Raw genomic sequence first — 23,021 nt, 5'->3', positions numbered from 1 at the left:
AAACAGTGACTATGCTTCTTAAAAGTAATTCATTGGCTTTTGGCTGTAAAGCACTTTAAGATTCTCTGAAGTCATGAAATGGGCTTTTTCATAGAAATACAATCTTTCTTCATTAGAAATTATGTATGTCAGGGCAGCAGGGTGGCATAGTGGTTAGCACAGCTGCCTCACAGCACAGATGTCCCAGGTTTGATCCCAGCTCTGGGTCACTGTCCATGTGGCGTTTGCACATTCTTTCCATGTTTATGTGGGTTTCACCCCCAACCCAAAGATGTGCAGGATAGGTGGATCGGCCACGCTAAAACTGTCCCTTAATTGGAAAAAATGAATTGGGTACTCTAAATTTAAAGAAATTATGGATGTCTCCAAAAAGATCAAAGTCAACCAAGTGATCAAAATGACCCCAGGTTCTCAGGCTTCTGGAAGGGGACTGAATCTGTATGCAGGTGAAATGCACGAGAAAAAGTAACAAATAATCTAATTTAAAACAGGATAATCCTAGAAATCTGTTGCGTGTGGGTGGGTGGGAAAAGTGTTCCTGGGAGTGTGTCAATACCTTTAGGAACCAACCCCCCACCACGTTTGGAAGCCGCCTCAGGAACCAGTAATCCGAGCAAAGTTATCTTGGAGAATAGCAGATTTAAGTTGCACATGAACAAAGTTATTCTAAATTAGAAAAAGCTGAGTATTTAACATTTTATTTTTCATGAACATTAGTATTAATGTCTGTAGCATTAAAAATGTGCAGATTTATACAAAGTCAATTTGAATAAATAATGAAACACTACATTATGATACAGCACAAAATCCCAAATTAGATGACAACCTAATGAGCTTTGTGGCAAGACGTCGCTGCTAGTGGTTTCCCAGCATATTTTAAAATGGATTTGAGAACTAAAAGGGTAAATATGGTCATGTTTTGTATAAACACAATAAAGTTTCAAAAAATTCCCAGATCAGATACTTTACCATAGTAAATGGCCAGTGTAGTCTCTTTAACAAGATCACCCAAATTGCCCACCACTTCCCACGCCATGGTGATTGGAAGTTATTCAAATATGATTTCACCAACATTGGATGTACAATGACCTTGTAAATCCATTCCTTGTAAGTGAGTTTCTGATGTTCTTACTCCAGTGCAACAGAGGGAATCTTTTCATAGTTTTGAACCCATTGGCGATGTCAAGTCATGCTCATGACTGAATAAAGGGGGACCAAAGCTTTGTTCCCAACTCAAGGAACAAAAAAGCTGATGGATTAGACGGCAAATGTCAGTTGCAAATTTTAAAGATCCAAACCTTCATAAAGTCAGTTATCCAAACAGTAAGCAAGTACAATAAAATCCCATGTTAGATGTCACTCTACATGCAGGAATTTCACACCCTCTATACAGCAGCTACTTGTACAACCAGAATGAGCTGTAGAACCATTGAAGCCAAAACAGTAACTAGAAATTAGGAAGCATCTTTAAGAATCCAGATGCTTTGCAGGAATTTTAATTGTTCTCCATCAATAGTATCAAAAATACATATACTGGAAAATTTCACACATTAGTCAGCATCTGTGGAGCAAAAAGACAAATTAACCCTTCAGACAGTGTCCTCCATAAGTACTCCAAAATGTTATCCTGTCTTTTTCCTCTATAGAGGTTGATGCACAGCTATATTATCAGTTTCAGATTTACAGCTCCCGCTCCCCATCCCCTCATACTGTCAGAAATTGGAAAAACCATTTAAATTTTATATGCCCAGGCTCAACAAACTGGTGAAGAATTAATTCATCTACAGGGCAAGAGAGCAAAAACAGGATATAAATTAAAAAACAAGCTATAGCTGTGCTAAGAGACCTTTAAAACTATTGGGCCATAAGCGAGACAGAATTCTTAGTACCAAATGCAATCAACAAGATGTGATATCATCTCAACTAAAAGAAAATGTTAACAGCATCTGGTGATTATAGTGTGGGTTGTACACTAGTTTTATATTCAAATATATATTATACATTTTCTATTTCCAATGGGTTAATTTTAACACTTAAAAAAGGTATATCCGGAGCCTAGGCTACACTCCTGCTGGTGATCGGAGATTAACCGCTACATATTGCCATAGTTGAAGCTTTACAAAACGAACCCCAAAAAACAATGACAAGCAGATTTCTCTTTTAAGGTGAATTGTGTTCAAGGTGAAGGGAGTGCACTCATGGGCAGGAATACTTTCCCCATTTCAGGCACCGTCACAATCTAGCATTTCCCAGATCAGATACTTTACCACAGTAAATGCCCTGCGGAAGTCTCTTTAACAAGATCACCCAAACATGTTTGCCATTTGCCACACCTTGAGCAAGGCTGGTATTTCAGTGTTAAATCTTATACAGGATGTGCAGTGATAACTAGGTTGAGGCTGCCAAAACTAGTTTCATTTGAGGTTTGAAGGTATTGAGATATTGTGGTACATGAGAACTTCAGACGTCTGTGGATTTAAACCCACGTCCCAAAAGTGAAGCAGTTGTCTTGCTACAGTTTATATGCAACAAACCATGAAGAATTCCCAATTCTACTTTGAGAGCCCCCCACCGCCCCCACCCTCACCCTAAACTCAAATATTTCTTGAAATTGCACATGATAATTATATTCCAACAGATAAAATAAATAATGGTCATTTCATCATACACTGCCCACTGATTTTTAATGATAATCCTGCAAGTATGATAATTCTAGAATACAATAATTTAAATCATACAATTAGAAATGGACAATTAAATTAGTTAAAACCAAGCTACTTTGAATAAAAAAGTAGATAGAAGTAGAACAAGTAGAACATTCCTACATGACAGATCCTTGATGCCAAATTCAGTTCGCCCCATTTCAGAGCAGTGATCATTTCCCAGTCTTATGATCGAATAGTGTCTTGAAATCTGCAAATGCATCAGGCTCTACTGGAAATACTTGTAAATTAAATTATGACATGTAGTTACTTCCACTTATTAGAACACATGGTGTCATCGGTCTACCATTTGGAATCACACCAAAAAGGTTCACTGTAAACTAACTTGGTTCAGAGGAAATCGCTCAACATCTTGGACCAGCATTGCTGTTAATTGCGCAAGTGCAAACAATGTTTAAAGTACAGGTTTGCGTTTTAAAACCATTAACTTAGATAACACAGGCACCCCCCACATATAATCAGGTTAAAAAAAACAAGTTGAGCAGTTACGATTTTGGACAGCATACTTGCGTGCTGGTCACTAATTTACTGAGTAGGTTAAATTTCATTGTTTGTTTTGTTTTACATTCGGAGATTTTATGCTGAGCTTTGACTACATGTTTTTCCATGGAAATGGAACCATGAACAAGGTGGCTGCAACAGTGACTGTAAATCAATGGTCCCAATGAGTTAATTCCATTTTACTGCATCAAAATCTCTACTAGTGCATTGAGAATCGTATTCAATTTTTTCATGAAACTAGTGGCCTTCATTTGAGCGTCCATTGGATTATGGCACAAAAACTGCGAATGGCACAACGGGCTGGGTTTACTGGCTGTTCATGCCGGCGGTAGCACACTGATTTACCAGGTGCTGTTGGGAAATCCTGTTGACAACAGTGGGACTGGTAGATCCCGCTGGCGGGCCACCTCCGCCACCGAAAGGCATGCAGAGGGGTGTTCGGTAAATCCCGCCCAACATATCAGGGCTAATCTTTAAAGGTGAAATGATGGAGAGGGGGTGGGGGGGGGGGGAAGGAGGAGGAGAAGAGTATGTAAATCATTACTTTAAAAAAACTTCGATCTGAGGACTCAAGGAAATCAGTCACCTTCCTCACTCCAAACACTGAAAACAAGTACTCTATTGAAAGCAATGGGATAGGGTAGCAATAATCATGGAGAGCTGATCGATGGCTGACAGGCCTTGGGAGAAGCAAATCAGATTTGGGTAATAATTTTTTTTAATTCCTTGGGACGTTCCTCCCCTCAGGAGGATATGCAATTAACAGGGACCAAGATTTAAATCTTCAAGAAACTACAAGTCCTTTTAAATACAAGTTTGAGAAACTGAACCATCTGAAGGTTATGATTTCAAAGATCAATTGCTGGAATTTGCTTGCCTTTACAGGAAAAGTTTCACAGTTGTCCAGAGTATGATCTTCTAGTGCCATGGCATCTTTTCAGGATTGCCATTTATTAGCTCCCTTCCACCATAGCCTTTTTCCACCTCAATATTTCATCAACCAACTTTTCATAAACATGCGTGCCTTCAGTTTTTCCAGTTAAAGCTCGCTTGTCCTTTTTCAGTGTGAAATACTGGGTTGCGACGAATTGAACAGTCACGACCAGGAAAAGATTCTGTTTGCTCAGTTACAGAAAGGAATGGGAGTGTGGACCATACAGCCCCTCAAGTCTGTTCTGCCATTCAATCCGATTATGGCCGATCTGATTTTCCTTCCTACTCCCCATATCCCTAGATTCCATGGGTCACCAAACATCTGTCGATCCTAGCCTTGAAGAAAGTCAGGTGATGGCACATTCCAAAATATATATATAATCCTTTTGAGTGGAGAAATTTCTCCTCATCTCAGTCCTAAACGATGATCCCATTCTCCTCCCCCCCCCCCCCCCCCCACCCCGCCCCCCGCCAAGACTGTGACTCAGTGTTCTAGATTCCCAGTCAGAAGTAACCTCAGTGACCGCCCTGTCAAGCCCCTTCAGAATCATCAGTAAGTTATTAAACAAGGCAAGTATTACAGATAAAAGTCACTTTTCATTTAGCTGGTTTGCAATTATTTGAAAACATCCAAGACTGGAGAGGGGAAGAGAGAAATATACAACTGGACAGGCACGGCGACAGAGGAAAAAGAGGGTGGGGGGGGCGGAAAGAAAAGACAGTGCATAAGGAAAAAGAAGAATGAAAAGCAAATACTCAAGGGTAAAGGGGAAAGAAAATATGATCATATAGGAGTTGGAAAGGGAAAGGGCACTGCAATCCACTACACACTGAGCTAACTTGAGAGTTGCTACTCCAACACAATTGTAATGAATCCTACCGAAGAGAGCATCACACTTTAAAGATTAAACATGCTGTTTGGACATAAATCAATCAGGATTTGTTGGTTTCTTTGTCTCAGTTGAAAGTACTTGATGTCAAAATGTTCACACAAGTTCCAAACGTTATCTGGTTGCATTTTATTAGTATTTTCTTAAAACCGTTTAACCCTTTTCAGTCTGGGACCATCATGGGTTAAGGCCTCAGCGGTCCACGCCTTCAGCCACGTGCAGTTGTCTATAAATGGAGGTTACTGGTTAGTCAGCTGACCTGACAAGGTCTGGAGGTCCGCTGCACACCTGACCAACTCCTTAAGAATCAGCGATCACCCAACAATCCAGGGGGAAATCACAAGGCCATGACCTCTCTTTCTGAAACATGGTCTTTCATTTCTGGACTTTCTGGGTCGTTGAATGACAAGTTTCCTCTTTGAAGACAGGAAAGGGTTAATTTGCAGTGCAGTACATGACAGGTCCATTATAAACAGACAATGGAATTTGTAAAAAAACGTTTTCCAGTATTGAAGGCAGCGAACACAGAGCAATGGAATTGGTTTTATGCATCATTGAGTGCCTGCAAGATTAAAGGGGGAAGAAAAGAAAACATTTGTTTCTACTGCAAGAACTCATTTTCAGAAACAAAAGTTATTTATAACGATTAGGCGTGCAGAATGTAACCCGAGCCTAGAGTGAAATTCCAGGAATCTCATGCAAGGAAAGCTTGGTTCCCACAAAATTTTGGTGGTTATATCAGATAGCAGCCCCTTTGCAAGACAATTTCCATTTTGGTCACAAATGTGTTTGAAAAACTGATGGAATCACAATTTCCTGAATGGGCGTGCAATTGGTTCAGTCATTGTAGCATAAAAATTGACCTGAACAAATTTGCATAAATTGAAACACCAAAGTATTTGGCACAAGAATGGCAGAACTTGCTGTGGCTCGGCAACAGAACAATTGGGGAGGCAGTGGCATTCTCACTGGACTTTTAATTCAGAGACCCAGGGTAATGCTCTGTGGGTTTGAATCCCACCATGGCAAATTCACTAAAAATCTGGAATTAAAAGTCTAATATGACCATGAAACCATTGCCGATTGCTGTAAAACCTATCTGGTTCACTAATGTCCTTCAGGAAAGGAAATCTTCTGCCCTTACTGGTCTGGCCTACACATGACTCCAGGCCCACGCAACGATGCAGTTGACTCTAAACTGAAATGGTTGAGCAAGCCTCTCAGTTCAATTAGGGATGGGCAACAAATGCTGGCCCTGCCAGCAATGCCATCATCCCAAGAACTAATTATTTTTTTTTTTAATCCTGCAAACATCGGTGACTAATCAGAAAGTCTGCTGTTTAAAATATTGCCATGGGATTTCTAAGCTGCCACCTGAAGCATCAGAACAGGTAACAATCTCAATTTAATCATCACCTCTGCAATTCAGGGCAGAGTTGGAAAAATAGTGGGCAGAAGTTTAATATTGCAGACGCCAAGAACTTAGGGTCTCAGCAGCAGGGGTGAGGAAAGTGTCCAGGCCATGGAAGGAAAGAAAATATGCTAAAGCAAAATCATTCAAAACTTCAAGATTCGCAGAATTAAACTGATTTTATTAGATTACCTTTCTGGCAAACTCTGGCAGAACAAATGCTGCCCGATGCATATCGGCATTGTAGTATTTCAGCTGCATTCTGTCCACTTCCACTGCTGACAGTTGTCTCACTGGCTCACGAAAACTAGTTTTCTATAAGGTAATCCAATCAGCAGGGTTTCACCAACAATAAACCATGGTCAAAGATTTTATATCAAGAGGAATGCTTACATAAGGTGCATGTACATTTTGAACAGCTGCAAAGTGCAACTTTGCACAGTAAACAACCTTCCCTGTGAAACAGGCAATTGGTCAACTAACCATTCTGTTTCATTTCCAAGACTGCAAGTTCTCCAACGCCAAACACATTCATTTACACAGGACTTCAGAACAGGTGCATAATGTCAGAGAAAGTCTGCACAGGCCCATTGTCAAAAACCTCAGGGGCATAAAAATTTAAAACCTACTGACAAGCAGCACCAAATGGAAATCTGGGCCCTCACCGATATTGTGCCTCCAAAAATACTTTGAGACATTAATGAAGGTGCTGTGGCCAGCTCAATCTGTTTTTCTTAGTAAGGCAAAAATTGTTAGTGCTGGTTCTTTAATACAATTAGTGGAACATCTGCATGTCAGGAATAATTGGCCAGCTCTCAGTTAATGAACAACACAGTGTTTGAACTTATTTATTGACTTCACGAAGGTAAAGTGCTGCAGATGCTGGAAATCCAGAAATAAGCCAAAGTTTCAGGTAGAGGGCCTTTCACCAGAGCTGGTAAAAATAATAGGATTTATGCAATCACAGGCAGGGGAGAATAGAAGGAACAAAAAAAAAAGTAAAGGCAGGAGAGATTAAATGGCAGTGATTAAATGATGCCTGGGATCATGCTTGCAGACCGAATGGAGGTGTTCCCCAATTTAGGTTGCCTGTCATTTCAATTCTTCATCCCACTCTTCAGTCCTTGGCCTCCTACACCTGTTCCAAAAGAGGCTCAAGCATAAGCTCAAGGAAATCACTACATCTTTCAAACTTTACAGCATTCCCGATTCAGCTCAACAATTTCAAAACATAACCACTGCTCCCATTCTTCGTGCTGTTAAAAGGTTTCTATTGCTGCCATTTGCAGCTCCTCTAGATCCATCTTTTGTTTCTTTCCTTGTTCCATCACCCTGTATGTCATGGAATCCCTAGTGCAGAAGGAGGCCATTCAGCTCATTGTGTCTGCACCACACATCTGAATGGGTATCCTACTTAGGCCCACTCTCTGGCCCTATCCCTGTAACCCCACCTAACCTGCACATATTTCAGTACTGAGGGACAATTTTAGCATGGCCAATACACCTAACCTGCATATCTTTGGACTGTGGGAAGAAACCGGAGCACCCGGAGCAGTGAGGGAGCAGTGCTAACCACTTTGCTACTACGTACTTTTACCTTGCAGCAACATCATTCTTTGTTATTTAGTCTCCCCAACTCCCCACACCCCGCCTCCCCCAGTGACTGCACTTTCATTTATCAACCCGAAACATTTACTTGATTTCTTTTTCAAGAGAATTCACATGACCTGCGAGTAATTCCAGTATTTTCTGTTTTTATTATTCACTTCACACACTTGCCTGCTCAGAGCAGGTAAAACAACCTAGAATTCAAAACTGGGAACAAAATTAACTGAAGGGCACTTGACTCACTGGATTTTTACTGCACAGCATAAAGCCGATCTGTCCACTGGGGTACGTGGGGATTGTGCTGTAAGCATATTCAACTACAGGAAACAAGGATTTACAGAACCTCCGCATCTCCTTTATGAGTTCGAGGTGCAGCCACTGACATTCACCTGCAGAAATCACAGTTAGATCAGCATGTCCAGGCGTCTTGTTTCTTAAAAGAAATACGTGTCAACTTGTAAAACTTTCTCTGCTCCAAATTTATATCCCTTATTTTTGTTTTAATCACAGAGATGGGCCAGATATCTGGCTTTATTTCAAAGGAGCATGAAGCAGATTATAAAAGCAGTAACCCAGTTTGGTGTTTTTCCACTAGTTCTGGGTCACTGAACCCTCATCAGAAATTGGCGATCAGATCAAACTTGAAACTTCCCAATTTGAATGGCTCATTAAATATTGAATAGCAGATTACCCTCAACTTCATTTCTAAGTAAACACTAAAAACCATGAATGCCTACCATCTAGGCTTCTAACAAAATTGGATTTCCCCACCCCCCACCCCCACCCCCCCCGCCCCCCCCATGCAACAGATCAGATAGTGTCTTTGTTCAAAGAGATCAACCTGGCTCATTTCCTTGATTTAACAGGCAGTATGGAGAAAACAATGTACTTCATGGTGAGGACTTTAAGGAACAGCCAAGCAAAGCCTTCACTTCATATCCTGTAGCACAAAGAAATAGGTCATAACTACTGCGGTGTATTACAAATGTATGGGTTTGTCAAAAACCCTTCACTTCATATCTTGTAGCACAAAGAAATATGTCATAACTACTGCGGTGTCACAACTACTGCAGTGTATTACAAATGTATGGGTTTGTCAAAAAACCCTTCACTTCATATCTTGTAGCACAAAGAAATATGTCATAACTACTGCGGTGTCACAACTACTGCGGTGTATTACAAATGTATGGGTTTGTCAAAAAACCTCAATATTAGAGATTTGGAAAGTGTTGGCAGGACACAAGGGACGTCAAATGTGAGAATTTGAAATGAAGCTGATGAATCAAAATGTTGCTTTGATCAGACAGGTGGTTCAGTTTAAGGGACAGAGCTTGTAGAAAAAGGTGGAGGAGATTATTATGAAATAGGGTGAATAAATTATTTTTAAAAAATATTGCTAGGAGAGAAACTACCTTGAAGCCGTTAAAGGGGTAATTGGTTTATTAAAGATTTCTTAAATTGAATGCGATTTTAAAAAATATGGGCAGACATGTGGCAAATGCAATTTAAAGCATGTCTGAAGTGATACATTCTGATAGAAAAATAAGAAGTGGCAATATAAAAAGAGGGTACAATTCTAAAGGCGGGGGGGGGGGGGGAAAGAGGAGAGGTGGAACTGAGGCAATGTGGGTACTAATTGTTAAAGGTGGCAGAGCACATAGAGATAGGTTAATAAAGCATTTGGGATCCTGGACATTATAAATGGAGAAATCATCTCAAACAATATTGGGGGTTAAACTGCCTACCTTGTGCACCAAGGATCCCATCTTCACGCAGAGCATTCTTCATCAGCTGGTAGTAAGACTCTTGAAACAAACTCTCAGCTGGCCCTTGGTATTGGACACAAGGAGGGCAGGAACAAGGAGAGGAGCAATGAGGTGCAAAAGAGAGAGGGAAAGGACACAAATGAGAGAATATTAGATTAGCAGGTTGTGTTGTACGAAATAGAACTAATGAAAGAGCTCCTCCACCTCACAATTACTTTTTGGATTTCTCCCCAGGTTTACAATTCTGGGTGTCAAACTGCTGGACAGTCAAATTGACAGGCTGAGGGTGCAGGTTATAGAAAATAAATTATAGCCTCAATCACAATTCAGATGTTATTAAGATGTTAGCAGCTTCACATACCAACATCACTTGTATTTTTTATATTTACAGTACAACTGGAAGGCCAGTGAACACGAGTGTTTAACCCTCCTATTAAGCAGCTTTTACAAGATTTACATGCCAAGTACCGCCAGTCCCTGAAGAACAGGTATACAAGGCAAATGTAGAACATTTGGGAATCACCAAAGGCAGAGCCTAGAAGTCTTACGACAAACAGGCTTTGCCAAGCAGCCTCAGGAACTGGTGACATAAATGCAGTGTAGCAATGCAAAACAAGATTAATTTAGTTCAGAATACTCTACCTTGACACTTGTAAATTACTAAGTTATGTCACGATCCCATGGGCTAGTGCACAGATAAATTCAGCCCCACTTAACCGAGACGGCACATGTGAAAGGTACAAATTTCCTATGAAACAAAAGTTTAAATGGAACTGGGATAGAATCTCCACTCCTTAAAATAGTTAGGGGCTTGGCTACATCATTTGATGAAAATGAGGTGACCTCTTCTCCCGCTCGCTTCTCTTTCCCTCTCCCCCCACTGGAAAAAACTCTTCATATCTCTCATCTATCTCATTCACCACACCTGCTCCCATAGCAGTGTTTACCTCCAGTATCCTGGAGAGAGCCAAGACGAGCAAGGAGGGGGCATGAGAAGTATTTGGCAGGTAGGATTAAGGAAAACCCAAAAGCTTTCTATAGGTATGTCAGGAATAAAAGAATGACTAGGGTAAGAGTAGGGCCAGTCAAGGACAGGGATGGGAAGTTGTGTGTGGAGTCTGAAGAGATAGGCGAGATACTAAATGAATATTTTTCGTCAGTATTCACTCAGGAAAAAGATAATGTTGTGGAGAAGAATGCTGAGACCCAGGCTATTAGAATAGATGGCATTGAGGTACGTAGGGAAGAAGTGTTGGCAATTCTGGACAGGCTGAAAATAGATAAGTCCCCGGGGCCTGATGGGATTTATCCTAGGATTCTCTGGGAAGCCAGGGAAGATTGCTGGGCCTTTGGCTTTGACTTTTATGTCATCATTGGCTACAGGAATAGTGCCAGAGGACTGGAGGATAGCAAATGTGGTCCCTTTGTTCAAAAAGGGGAGTAGAGACAACCCCGGCAACTATAGACCGGTGAGCCTCACGTCTGTTGTGGGTAAAGTCTTGGAGGGGATTATAAGAGACAAGATTTATAATCATCTAGATAGGAATAATATGATTAGGGATAGTCAGCATGGCTTGGTGAAGGGTAGGTCATGCCTCACAAACCTTATAGAGTTCTTTGAGAAGGTGACTGAACAGGTAGACGAGGGTAGAGCAGTTGATGTGGTGTATATGGATTTCAGTAAAGCGTTTGATAAGGTTCCCCACGGTAGGCTATTGCAGAAAATACAGAGGCTGGGGATTGAGGGTGATTTAGAGATGTGGATCAGAAATTGGCTAGCTGAAAGAAGACAGAGGGTGGTGGTTGATGGGAAATGTTCAGAATGGAGTTCCGTTACAAGTGGCGTACCACAAGGATCTGTTCTGGGGCCGTTGCTGTTTGTCATTTTTATCAATGACCTAGAGGAGGGCGCAGAAGGGTGGGTGAGTAAATTTGCAGACGACACTAAAGTCGGTGGTGTTGTCGACAGTGCGGAAGGATGTAGCAGGCTACAGAGGGACATAAATAAGCTGCAGAGCTGGGCTGAGAGGTGGCAAATGGAGTTTAATGTAGAGAAGTGTGAGGTGATTCACTTTGGAAGGAATAACAGGAATGCGGAATATTTGGCTAATGGTAAAGTTCTTGGAAGTGTGGATGAGCAGAGGGATCTAGGTGTCCATGTACATAGATCCCTGAAAGTTGCCATCCAGGTTGATAGGGTTGTGAAGACGGCCTATGGAGTGTTGGCCTTTATTGGTAGAGGGATTGAGTTCCGGAGTCATGAGGTCATGTTGCAGCTGTACAAAACCCTGGTACGGCCGCATTTGGAGTATTGCGTACAGTTCTGGTCACCGCATTATAGGAAGGACGTGGAAGCTTTGGAGCGGGTGCAGAGGAGATTTACCAGGATGTTGCCTGGTATGGAGGGAAAATCTTATGAGGAAAGGCTGATGGACTTGAGGTTGTTTTCGTTAGAGAGAAGAAGGTTAAGAGGAGACTTAATAGAGGCATAAAAAATGATCAGGGGGTTAGATAGGGTGGACAGTGAGAGCCTTCTCCTGCGGATGGAAATGGCTAGCACGAGGGGACATAGCCTTAAACTGAGGGGTAATAGATATAGGACAGAGGTCAGAGGTAGGTTCTTTACCAAAGAGTAGTGAGGCCGTGGAATGCCCTACCTGCAACAGTAGTGAACTCACCAGCATTGAGGGCTTTTAAAAGTTTATTGGATAAGCATATGGATGATAATGGCATAGTGTAGGTTAGATGGCATTTGTTTTTTGACTTCCCATGTCGGTGCAACATCGTGGGCCGAAGGGCCTGTACTGCGCTGTATCATTCTATGTTCTATGTTCTATCCTGGTTCTAGTTAGGGCAACAGTCTGTCCTGGAGTATTCAGTTCTGTTCCCTTTTCAGTATCCTCCTGATGAATCCCAATGAGTCCCATGGGCTTTCCTCGCAACTTTCAACATGCTGAACGAGTCCGACTTAATTGCAATGGCAACATTTAGGCCTTCACCTCCACCTTCAGTACCTTCCTTCCAAGATCTGAGCATTCCCTACCTTGGCTACCTGCCTTCCTTCCTCGCCTACTTCTGTTCAAAATTATGGGGGTGATGGAACAAAATTTATGGATCAACTCATAGTCAGCCATTATTGTTGCTTGCCTAGCAGTCATAATCCTTTGGTCTTCGACCCCCACCCACCCCCCCGCCCCTCCCCACCCCGACAAGGAAGCATAAACTTCCTGCGCCTGCCCCTGCCCCATCAATTTACTTTGCATGGGTAATGCCCACTGACTGTTGTCAGCCAGAATATTCTCCTGCGAATGAACTTCTTCCAAAGCTGGTTCTTTAAATTCACCCGGCACAGACAAGTTTTTGCCTCTCCATAATACAAAACCTGGAACACAGGGGGCAGCACAGTGGCACAGTGGGTTAGCACTGCAGCCTCACGGCGCTGAGGCCCCAGGTTCGATCCCGGCTCTGGGTCACTGTCCGTGTGGAGTAACTAATAGAGTTATTGCTTTTGATTTCCCTTTTGTTCCCGTTTATTTTATATGTCCCTTCAAGCATTGTACTCCATCCAGCCTGCTAGTCAGAACAATGTGTTCCAGGCTTCTTCTTTTTTTTTTTTTAAATTGGAAAAATTAAAACAAATTTTTTTTAAATTTTAAAAAGAAAATGATGTTGGTTGATCAGAAGCAAATTTAACCCTGCTTGGGAGCCAAACAAAGTGCTGTCGTCCATCTGCCACTACATTCACCAAATACAGCCAAGGCCATTTGACACATTAGTTGAACCCATAGGAAGGCCAGCACCACACAATCCAGAAGTCTATTTCATATGTTGATCACTGTCTGAAGAACAACTTTTGAGCATCAGTCCCAATTTGGTTTGTTCTACTCGTGGTTTTGTTTGAAGTAACTTCTGAATCTATCTTTCCAAATAGTTTACGATCCAAACCTGCAAAGTTTGTAATCAAATGTAAAATGAAGTTTCTTTCAAACAAGTCAACTAGGCACAGTTTAGGAGCAAGTAGGAGACAGTACAATAAGTATAGGAATATTTCATGATTAACTATTCTTATCATTAACAAAATGTCCATTTACCCTTTAAATCAAGCGTACAAGATTACAGTAGATGACTAGGTGGAGATGTTTTCAAAAGACAGCTGGAAGAGTCCAGTAGCCAGTTACCATCACTCGTTACCAATTGAACTCTTCAGCAGAATTCGTACCTACTGGATCTGAGGAATCAGTGATAATTACATCAAATGCATCCTGGTTTACTTTCATGAACTCAAAGCCATCACCGACATGGAGTTTCAGCTTTGGGCTTGAGAAACCCACTGCCATACCAGGAAGGTACTGTTTAGAAACCTTTATTACATCCTAAAGAGTTAAAATAAAAAAATCCAAGTTACTCAGGTGTGCACCACAGTGGTAATGTGTTCATTTAGTGATCTGAATAGTAATGGGAAAATAAAAGTCAGGGTGAGGAACGGGCTGGGCCAGGCTTAATGGGATGAATATTCTCAGTTTATTAAAAGGTCTTATGTGAAGAACAACTGAGGTTGGTATCACGTTATCAATCTGGGTACACATGTAAACACTTATGCTGGAAAGGGAATTTAATTTCCCCTCACTAGAATTCAATACCTTGATGGCCACAAGGAATACAGAATGGACAGCAAGGCAAGAGCTGAATATTAATAGCTTGGCATATCAGAAATTGTCAAATTAAATGTCAGATTGGTCAGCACGGTGGTGCAGTGGTTAGTACTGCTGCCGCATAGTGCCAGGGATCCGGGTTTGATCCTGACCCTGGGTTACTGTCCGTGTGGAGTTTGCACATTCTCCCAGTGTCTGCATGGGTCTCACCCCCACCACCCAAAAAAGATGTGGTGGATTGGCCATGTCAAATTGCTCCTTAATTGAGAAACAATAATTGGGTAATCTAAATTTTTTTTTATTTTTTAAGTCAGATCTACAGTAGGAATCTCCATTCAAAGCAGCTCATCCTTCACATAGAAATGAACTAGAAAATAGAAAGAAAGATTCATAGGGCACAGCAGCCTTGCAAACTATAGTCTGTGCTGCATGTATATGCCACATCCTGCTCTGATAAACCTCAGGTCATGTGATAGAAGTGACCAGGTAGAAGAAACCTGCAATTCCAGCCCCAGAGGTAGAATGTATATATTCTTATGTACTATATAATGTTGTTTTGTCTTCTTTATAACATCTTCTCTACTTAGTCTAACCTAGCAGTGTAGAATAATAATGTTAAGTATTAAAAACCAAAAATTCACCGTGCATTTTATTTTGTAAAATGCTTTATGGAACACAACGTTATGTTGAACATCACCAAGATTTAAATCCAAAAGTGAGAAGACCAGATATCACGAGTAGCAAGTAGATCGTGGTCATTTCATGAGGAATATAAAGTGTTCACCTCGTGTTTTGTCACACTAAAATATTTCAATATCCATTTTAAATACAAGCGTACTTGCAGGTAGGCTCTGATGATCATCCTTTCAAATTCATTAAAACATCCCTGGATAACCAGGGGGTAAATTCCACTTGAACTGTTCAGTCATAAGGAGCCAGTCAAATATTGTTCGGGCTTGACACATCATGGAGGTAGATTCCAATGTGATGCCAAGTCGAATTACACATCTACTTGGGGGTCCATTGAATCTCCTGTGTATTTTATACAATGAAGCAGAGGTCCATGTTTACGGTTTTGCATGTTTCTCAAACAGGCACAGTCTGCAATTTGAAACAGAAACCACTGGCAGTGCCCTATGGGTGCCTGACACAGATCAGTAGCAAATTTAACCCCAGCCTACAGTCACAGGGCAAGGGGAATTCAAGCAAAATTATTTTCCCCCTGAATGCATCTACGTTATTTGCCTCAACCATTTCCTGTGTTTGCAAATACTTACCACTAAATATGTACAGTAAGTAATTTGATTACTGTTTTATCTTCCCGAAAAAGTGTAACTTTAAATAAAGCACTGTTAAGTGAATTAGAGTTCCTATTATAACCAATGTAAAGGCTGTTTCCAATCAGAAAAACAACACATTATACCATGCAAGTGGTAATACTTTATCAATTCCTATATGTAAATATGCTGCCTCTTCATATTTTTATTACTCCTCCCATTCTATCAATGTGGACACTATATTGTGATAAGGTACACATAGGGAAGCTATTTCCACTATAGGGGAAACCAAAACTAGAGGCCATACATGCAAGAGTCACCAAATGCAAGAGTGAGGAGATACAGCAAGTCCTCATTTTAAAGTCAGTCAGTTAATAGGATCTACTAGGAATTTTGTTTGAACATAGATTTGTGCTAGGTCTGGCACTGGGTCACATGACCATTTGGAGTAGCTTCCCCTGCTCCCTGACCCTCCAGTCGCTGCCAACCTTCCCCCGCTCCCTGACCCACCAGTCGCTGCCAACTATCCATTGCTCCAACCCATCCCCTCACTACTTATCCCTGCAACTTGAAGCTGCTCATCCTGCTTCTCACGAGCCCTCAGGGGAGGGAAGTCAAGAGCATGATAAGCAACAACAGAGCAGGGGAGCAGGAGAGGCGGCAAGCCGAAGGAAGGTAAAAAGGGGCAGCATATTCATTCTATTTAGTGGAAATAGCTTTGCTATGTGCACCTTATCACAATATAATGTGGCAGAGTGGGAGGAGTAAGGAAAAGATGAGACAGCACACACAAATGTATTTCTTTTTAAAAGTGGTTTTCTTTACCAATACAGGAATTCCACTTGCGTGGAATGATGTGTTGTTTTTCTGATCAGAAAGGTCCTACTTTGGTTATAATGGGAGCTCTAATTCACTTAACGGTGCTTCATTTAAAAGTTGCTCTTTTCAGAACACAATTACAACAGTAATCAATGACTTTGCACATATTTACTCAAATGGTAAGAATTTGCAAACACAGGAAGCAGTTGAGGCAAATAGCACAGGAGTCTTCAAGGCGAAAAATAGATAAGCACGGAGGAGAAAGAAATAGAAGGTTAAGCTGATCGGGTTAGGAGCATTGGGAGATGAGGAGTTTTTATGCAGCTTTAATTGGGCCAAATGGCCTGTTTTTGTGCTGCAAACTATGTAATTCCAGGTGTAAGAAAAAAGTTTCTTGTTTAATTTGTCAACCTGCATTTTCATTACCTCATCGATTTCACATTGTGCTACAGACTCTACGGCAGAATGTTTGATCACTTCTCGCAGAACACCGCCATCACCACCTCCAATAATGAGTACCTGAAATTTTAAAAAAATAATCAAGAGTAATTTAGTTCAATTCAGCATGCATTTCCACAGCAAATTCCTTTTGCTGCCATGAGTTTACACCAATAGCAATTTCAGCAAAGTAGCTTGCCTGAAATTGACTGCTGTTTGTCTACATAACATCTTGGCTCAGTGGTAAGTCATACGTTCAAGGCCAATTCCAGGATGTGTGAATATAATCATGCTGACACTAGTGCAAAATGGAGGGAGTGCTGCACTATCCAGATGCCTTTTTCGGATAAAAGCAAGGGTCAGCTTGACATCAGGTGGAAACGTCCCATGGGTGTTCTATCCAAATCAAAACTTAACCCTCAACCAACACCACCAAAGTATTAGAACATTTACCTTATGCTGCATGTTTTTTTGCCGTGTGTCATTTCCCTGCATAAAATTAGAATTAGTTATAGCATAGAGCATAGAAATTTAGCCCGTAAAACCAGACTAAAACATTCCCTCGCCCTCAACGATAACATGGACGACGAAAATGCCAGGCAGCAGCAGCTCAAGAGGCCACAGGGACATCAGGAACTATGGAAAGGAACAGGAGCAGCGAGCAAGCGGGTCAGTGGACTCATGAGGCAAGGGGTCCACGGCCACCCTCGAGTGAGGGAGACAGGCGACTTGGAAAGCGAACTCTTCTCCCCCTCCCCCACTCTTGGCAATGGATGGAAGCAGAGAACTGAAAACAACGAGGGATGACATCAAGGCCGAGATAGAAGCAGCAGGTGGCGGAGGTACGAGCCGTCACGCAGATGGCTCGATGACATAGGACAGATGCTGGAAACCCAGGGAGCACGATACGAGAGTTGGAATTGGCATTGACGGACCAGAGCGACCGAATCGTTGCTCTGGAGGCAGAGATCAAGAGGTTGGTGGCGACCTGGGGAGCCCGAAAGGATTGATCAAGGATCAGGAGAATCCGCGGAGGAAGCAGAACATCCGAATAGTGGGTCTGCCGGAGGCAATTGAAGGCAGGGTCCTACGTGGCCCAAATGCTGGGCAACCTGGTGGGTAGGGACAGCTTCCCAAGCCGCCGGAGATTAACAGGGCTCACAGGTCACTCTGACCAAAGCGGGGTAGTAGCAGAGAGCAATAATAGCCAAGCTGCACAGGTACCAGGAAAGGATCCTTCACTGGGCTAGACAGATAAGGTATGCAACTGGGAGGGACAATGAGGCAAACTTGGCAAAGCGCAGGGTAGAATTTAATCATGCCGGCCCTAAATAAAACAAAGTCAGATTCGGGATGCTATTCCTAGCCAGGCTCTGGGTAATATATCAGGGCAAAGAAAATTATTTCACTGCCGCTGCAGAGGCCGACAGGTTCATCCGTAAGAACGACTTGGATCGACAAGAGAGGCAGCGATGAGGGGTGAAAGGCGGGAGAAAATCAAAACCAAACCACGGGGGGAACAAAACGACAAAGGGGGGCACTAGACTGACTTCAGCAGGTTAATCTCGGTAACGTGGAACAAATAGGCACTGTTAGCAGCCACTTTGAAGGATCCCTAAACAAAGGGAAACCTCGGAGCTCATGGGGCTCACCCACATAGTGTACACAGTAGGGTTCCACGCTGGGTGGCCCCTGGGCACAGGGAAATCCCAGAGCGCAGGGGCCCATCCTCATGGTGGGAACAGTAGCCATAGCCATTTTGGTTGGCCCCCTAACAAGGGAACGGGAAACCCTGGAGTGCGGGGGGGGGGGGGGGGGGGGGGGGGGGGGGCGACAGACTTCTACAAAACATTCACAATGGCACTGGCCCCACACCTGCAGGAGATGCTTGCAGACTCGCTAGCAAGGGACACCCTGCCGCCAACGCTAACACAGGCCTCCCTAGCGCTGATACTCAAAAAAGACAAAGACCCAATGCATTCATAAAGGTCTTGGCTAACCAGAGGTGGTCGCAGAGGATCAGATGGGCTTTGTTAAGGGTAGGCAGCTAACTGCGAACATCAGACAACTGTTGAACGTATTAATGATCCCTTCCGGGGCGAGAACACAAAAGGTGATTGGACACAGTCGAGTGGAAATACCTCACTGAAGTACTAGAGCTGTTTAGGATAGGGTTCACCTCATGGGTGAAACTCTTGTCCAATGTTCCAAAGACAAGCGTACGGACCAACCCCAGCAGCTCCAAATACTTCCAGTTGCACAGAGGCATAAGGCAGGGATGCCAATGTTCCCACTCTTGTTCACCCTGGCAATCCAAGAATCTGGAATGGAATCCAAAGAGGAGGCAGAGGGCACAGAGTTTTGCTCTATACAGATGGCCTGCTCTTCTACATCTCGGATCCGCAAAAAGGAAAGGGATCATGAAGCTCCTGGAGAGTTCGGAGCCTTATCGGACTACAAACTCAACCTGGGGAAAAGTATTCCTGGTGTACCTGAGAGGGGGTGGTGCAGAGCTGGAGGGACCACCATTTAAACTAGCCCTCAAAACATTCCACTACCTGGGGATCCAGATAGCCCATGACTGGATACGGATCCACAAGTGGAACCTGACCAGTCTGGCGGAGGAAGTTTTTTTTAAAAAGGACCCAGAGATGGGGTACACTCCTGCTTTCCTTGGCAGGGAGGGTACAGACGATCAAAATCAACATACTGCCCTGGTTAGGTCCATACCAATCTAAATCTCCAAGGTCTTTTTCAACTCAATAGAGTACCCCAGTAGGAAGGCAGAGTGTTGGATGATCGAATCATACAATCCCTGCAGTACAGGAGGCCATTCAGCCCATCAAGTCTGTACCGACCCTCAAAGAGCACCCTACCTAGGCCCACACCCTCTCCCTATCCCATAATCCAGCTAACCTTTTTGATACTAAGGGCAATCCATCCAACCTTCACATTTTTGGACTGTGGGAGGAAATCAGGTCACCCAGAGGAAACCCATGCAGACATAGCGGTATCTCCCCTGTGCAATCTCCAGTCACCCAAGGTCAGAATTGAACCCAGGTCCCGGACACAGAGGCAGCAGTGCTAACTACTGTGTCGCCCTTAGAATCAGTGCAATAATAATTATAATACATAATAATAAAACTTATTGTCACAAGTAGGCTTCATGAAGTTACTGTGAAAAGCCCTTAGTCGCCACATTCCGGTGCCTGTTTGGGGAGGCCGTTACGGGAATTGAACCCGCACTGCTGGCATTGTTCTGCATTACAAGCCAGCTGTTTAGCCCACTGTGCTAAACCAGCCCCAATGTGAAAGGACAAAATGAAGGTTGCATACTTCTATTAATGGAGCTGCTTGTATAATATAGCACCTTTCAAACAGGGGTATGCATCTCAAGGCTTATCAAACCAAAATGACTTACTGTACACTATAGTGATAAAATCAACATCTGGACATCGACACCCTGTACGAACCAGAGAATGTACTGTTCGAAAGGAACGTTGCAGTTAGAGAAAAGGGGTTGCTCCCCAAACGGAAGGAGCCATGTGCCAGAAAGTGAGTTTCTATACCCATTTTGGTTTCCAATACAAGCATTTCACATATCGACACAGATGCATCATCTTTCGAGTCTTAGCTTCAATCAATTACTGTTAAAGTGCATGCAGTCACGTCTGGTATACAGTTAAGCAATTTGCATACAGCAATGAGATGAACAACTGGTTAATTGCTTTCAGTGGTAGTCGTGACTTGGCTAGTAACAACATTCCTCTATTCCAAATTGCATGGGTTAGATAGATGCAAGCTAGAAATCCAAAAATGCATTTAAATTGATCAGTGACATTAAGGTCCCAAAGATTCTTAAAAAATAATTAAATCGTACCTTTTTAGGGTTAGGATGGCTGCAAAGAGTTAGATTTGCAATCATCTCTTGGTATGCAAATTCATCCCTTTCAGTGCACTGTATCACGCCGTCCAGCACCAAGACATTACCATAGGTTTTACTGCACCAAAACAAAAGTGAACAATTTAAATTTCAAACAGTGCATTTTAAACTCCCTAATCTAGTAGAGTAATGTGACAAGACATTATTTTATAAATAAATTTTATTTATTTTCAAACCAGACAAGTTTACGTTTAAAAAAAGATATAGACCTCCCCAAACACCTGTTGGGTAAAAGCACCAGTTTGGTACAAAATATACATTAAAAAAAAAGTGTTGGATCTGCCAAGGCAGCAGCTGCAGACAGACAGCTTTTTATTTATATAGCACCCAGTGCCCCAGCGGGAGGGAGGAGATGGGTATAGGAATTAGTCCAGGAGGACATCAGAATCATTTGCAACTTACATTCACCATGCTAGCGGAGACATTTCAGCATCGTACCACGGACTTCAGAAACCAGCTAGGATTGGTTAAGAGGGGAAAGGTGAAATTCAGAAATGCCTTCCCAGCTGCCCCAAGAGTTTTGTCCTGGGCACCAAATATTTCTTGGTTTCATTTCATTAAAGTGTTGGGCCAAGACAGGTAGTTGAAAGAAGCACTAATCAGAGACATTACCCATCTAGTTTAAAAAATTGGCTAATTTTATTTGTTAGGCTCGTGTCCACAAATGAAGATGTGACGAACCAAATTTCAAACTGTTAACAGAACAAATGGATCCAATATCCATTGTGGGGTGGATTCTTAAAGCTGAGCACAATACAACTCATTGCACACGTGTACCCCACAGTCAACGAGGGCTGAAAAGGGCACAAAACAATTTTTTTAAAAAAGAAAATGGTCTTCACAAGCACTTCTGTACAATGGAGCACTATCAGGGAATAACTTAGTGGCGTTAACTATTGGAGGGCTTATTTGCCTAATGTTTGATTACAAAGATATGCCCCAAAATGTGGCTACATTTTCAGTTGGGAAGATAAAAAAAGTGATCCAGGGACTTCCGGTTGCGGCGATGCACTGCTAAGCTGCACGTTTCAGCAGCTCCCGTTCGAACGGACTTTTGGGCTCTTTTCGGGAGCCCCAATGGAAATTTTTTCAGACCAAACCCAGTGTGGGGTGACGAAGGAAGGTGCCCCCCCAGGTGTGTATGGAAAAGACCAGTGGCAGTGGCCAGATTGCGAAGGATCCTTTGGAGCAGCGGCAGAGAAGAGAAGGAAGAAGCAAGATGGCGGCGGATGGAGCCCAGACGACATGGGGCCCGGACCAGCAGGAATTCCTCCGACGGTGTGTGGAGGAACTAAAGGAGGTGCTGGCGCCGATGTTATTGGCAATCGATGGGCTGAAGGAAACACAAAAGGTCCAGGCGACAGAGCTCCGTGGAGTGAAGGCAAAGGCAGCCGAAAATGAGGATGAGATACAGGGCCTGGTGGTAAAAACGGAGACACATGAGGCGCTACATAAGAGATGTATCAAAAGGTTGGGAGCCCTGGAGAACAGCGCGAGGAGGAAGAACCTCCGGATTCTAGGACTCCCCGAAGGAACGGAGGGAGCTGACGTTGGGGCTTATGTGAGCACGGTGCTCCATACGCTAATGGGAGCTGAGGCCCCATCGGGCCCCCTGGAGGTGGAAGGGGCCCACCGGGTCCTTGTGAGAAGACCAAAGGCGGGAGAACTACCAAGGGCGATAGTGGTGAGATTTCACCGCTTCACGGACAGAGAGGCTGTTTTGAGCTGGGCCAAGAAGGTACGGAGTAGCAGGTGGGAGAATGCGGTGATACGAGTGTATCAGGACTGGAGTGCGGAGGTGGCGAGAAGGAGGGCGAGCTTCAATCGGGCCAAGGCGGTGTTTCACAGGAAGAAAAGAAAATTTGGGATGCTGCAGCCGGCGCGATTGTGGGTCACGCATCAGGGCAAGCACTACTACTTCGAAACGGCAGATGAGGCATGGACCTTCATCCAAGAAGAGAAACTGGACTAGAACTGAGAGACTGATGTTGGGGGGGGAAAAACAACGAGGTTGTGGTACAGAAGTGTAAATTGGTGAATGGGAGGTTTATAATATTGAA

General features: G+C 43.0%; 1 protein-coding gene across 1 annotated transcript in view; it reads right to left on the bottom strand.

Moving 5' to 3' along the window:
* Positions 1 to 682: 682 nt before the first annotated feature.
* Positions 683 to 23,021, bottom strand: part of srm (spermidine synthase) — a 42,842-nt gene continuing 20,503 nt past the window's right edge. Inside the window, exons 2-8 of the mRNA XM_072478472.1 lie at positions 20,899 to 21,019; positions 17,007 to 17,099; positions 14,052 to 14,205; positions 9,812 to 9,895; positions 8,310 to 8,455; positions 6,651 to 6,773; positions 683 to 5,609 (exon numbers count right to left, since the gene is read on the bottom strand). Coding sequence (XP_072334573.1) covers positions 5,592 to 5,609; positions 6,651 to 6,773; positions 8,310 to 8,455; positions 9,812 to 9,895; positions 14,052 to 14,205; positions 17,007 to 17,099; positions 20,899 to 21,019 — 739 coding nt within the window. The 3' untranslated portion in view covers positions 683 to 5,591. The remainder of the gene's footprint in view (positions 5,610 to 6,650; positions 6,774 to 8,309; positions 8,456 to 9,811; positions 9,896 to 14,051; positions 14,206 to 17,006; positions 17,100 to 20,898; positions 21,020 to 23,021) is intronic.

The sequence above is a fragment of the Scyliorhinus torazame genome, chromosome 16 (assembly GCF_047496885.1).
Source record: "Scyliorhinus torazame isolate Kashiwa2021f chromosome 16, sScyTor2.1, whole genome shotgun sequence".
NCBI lineage: Eukaryota > Metazoa > Chordata > Chondrichthyes > Carcharhiniformes > Scyliorhinidae > Scyliorhinus > Scyliorhinus torazame.
This window is presented reverse-complemented; position numbering and strand designations above follow the sequence as displayed.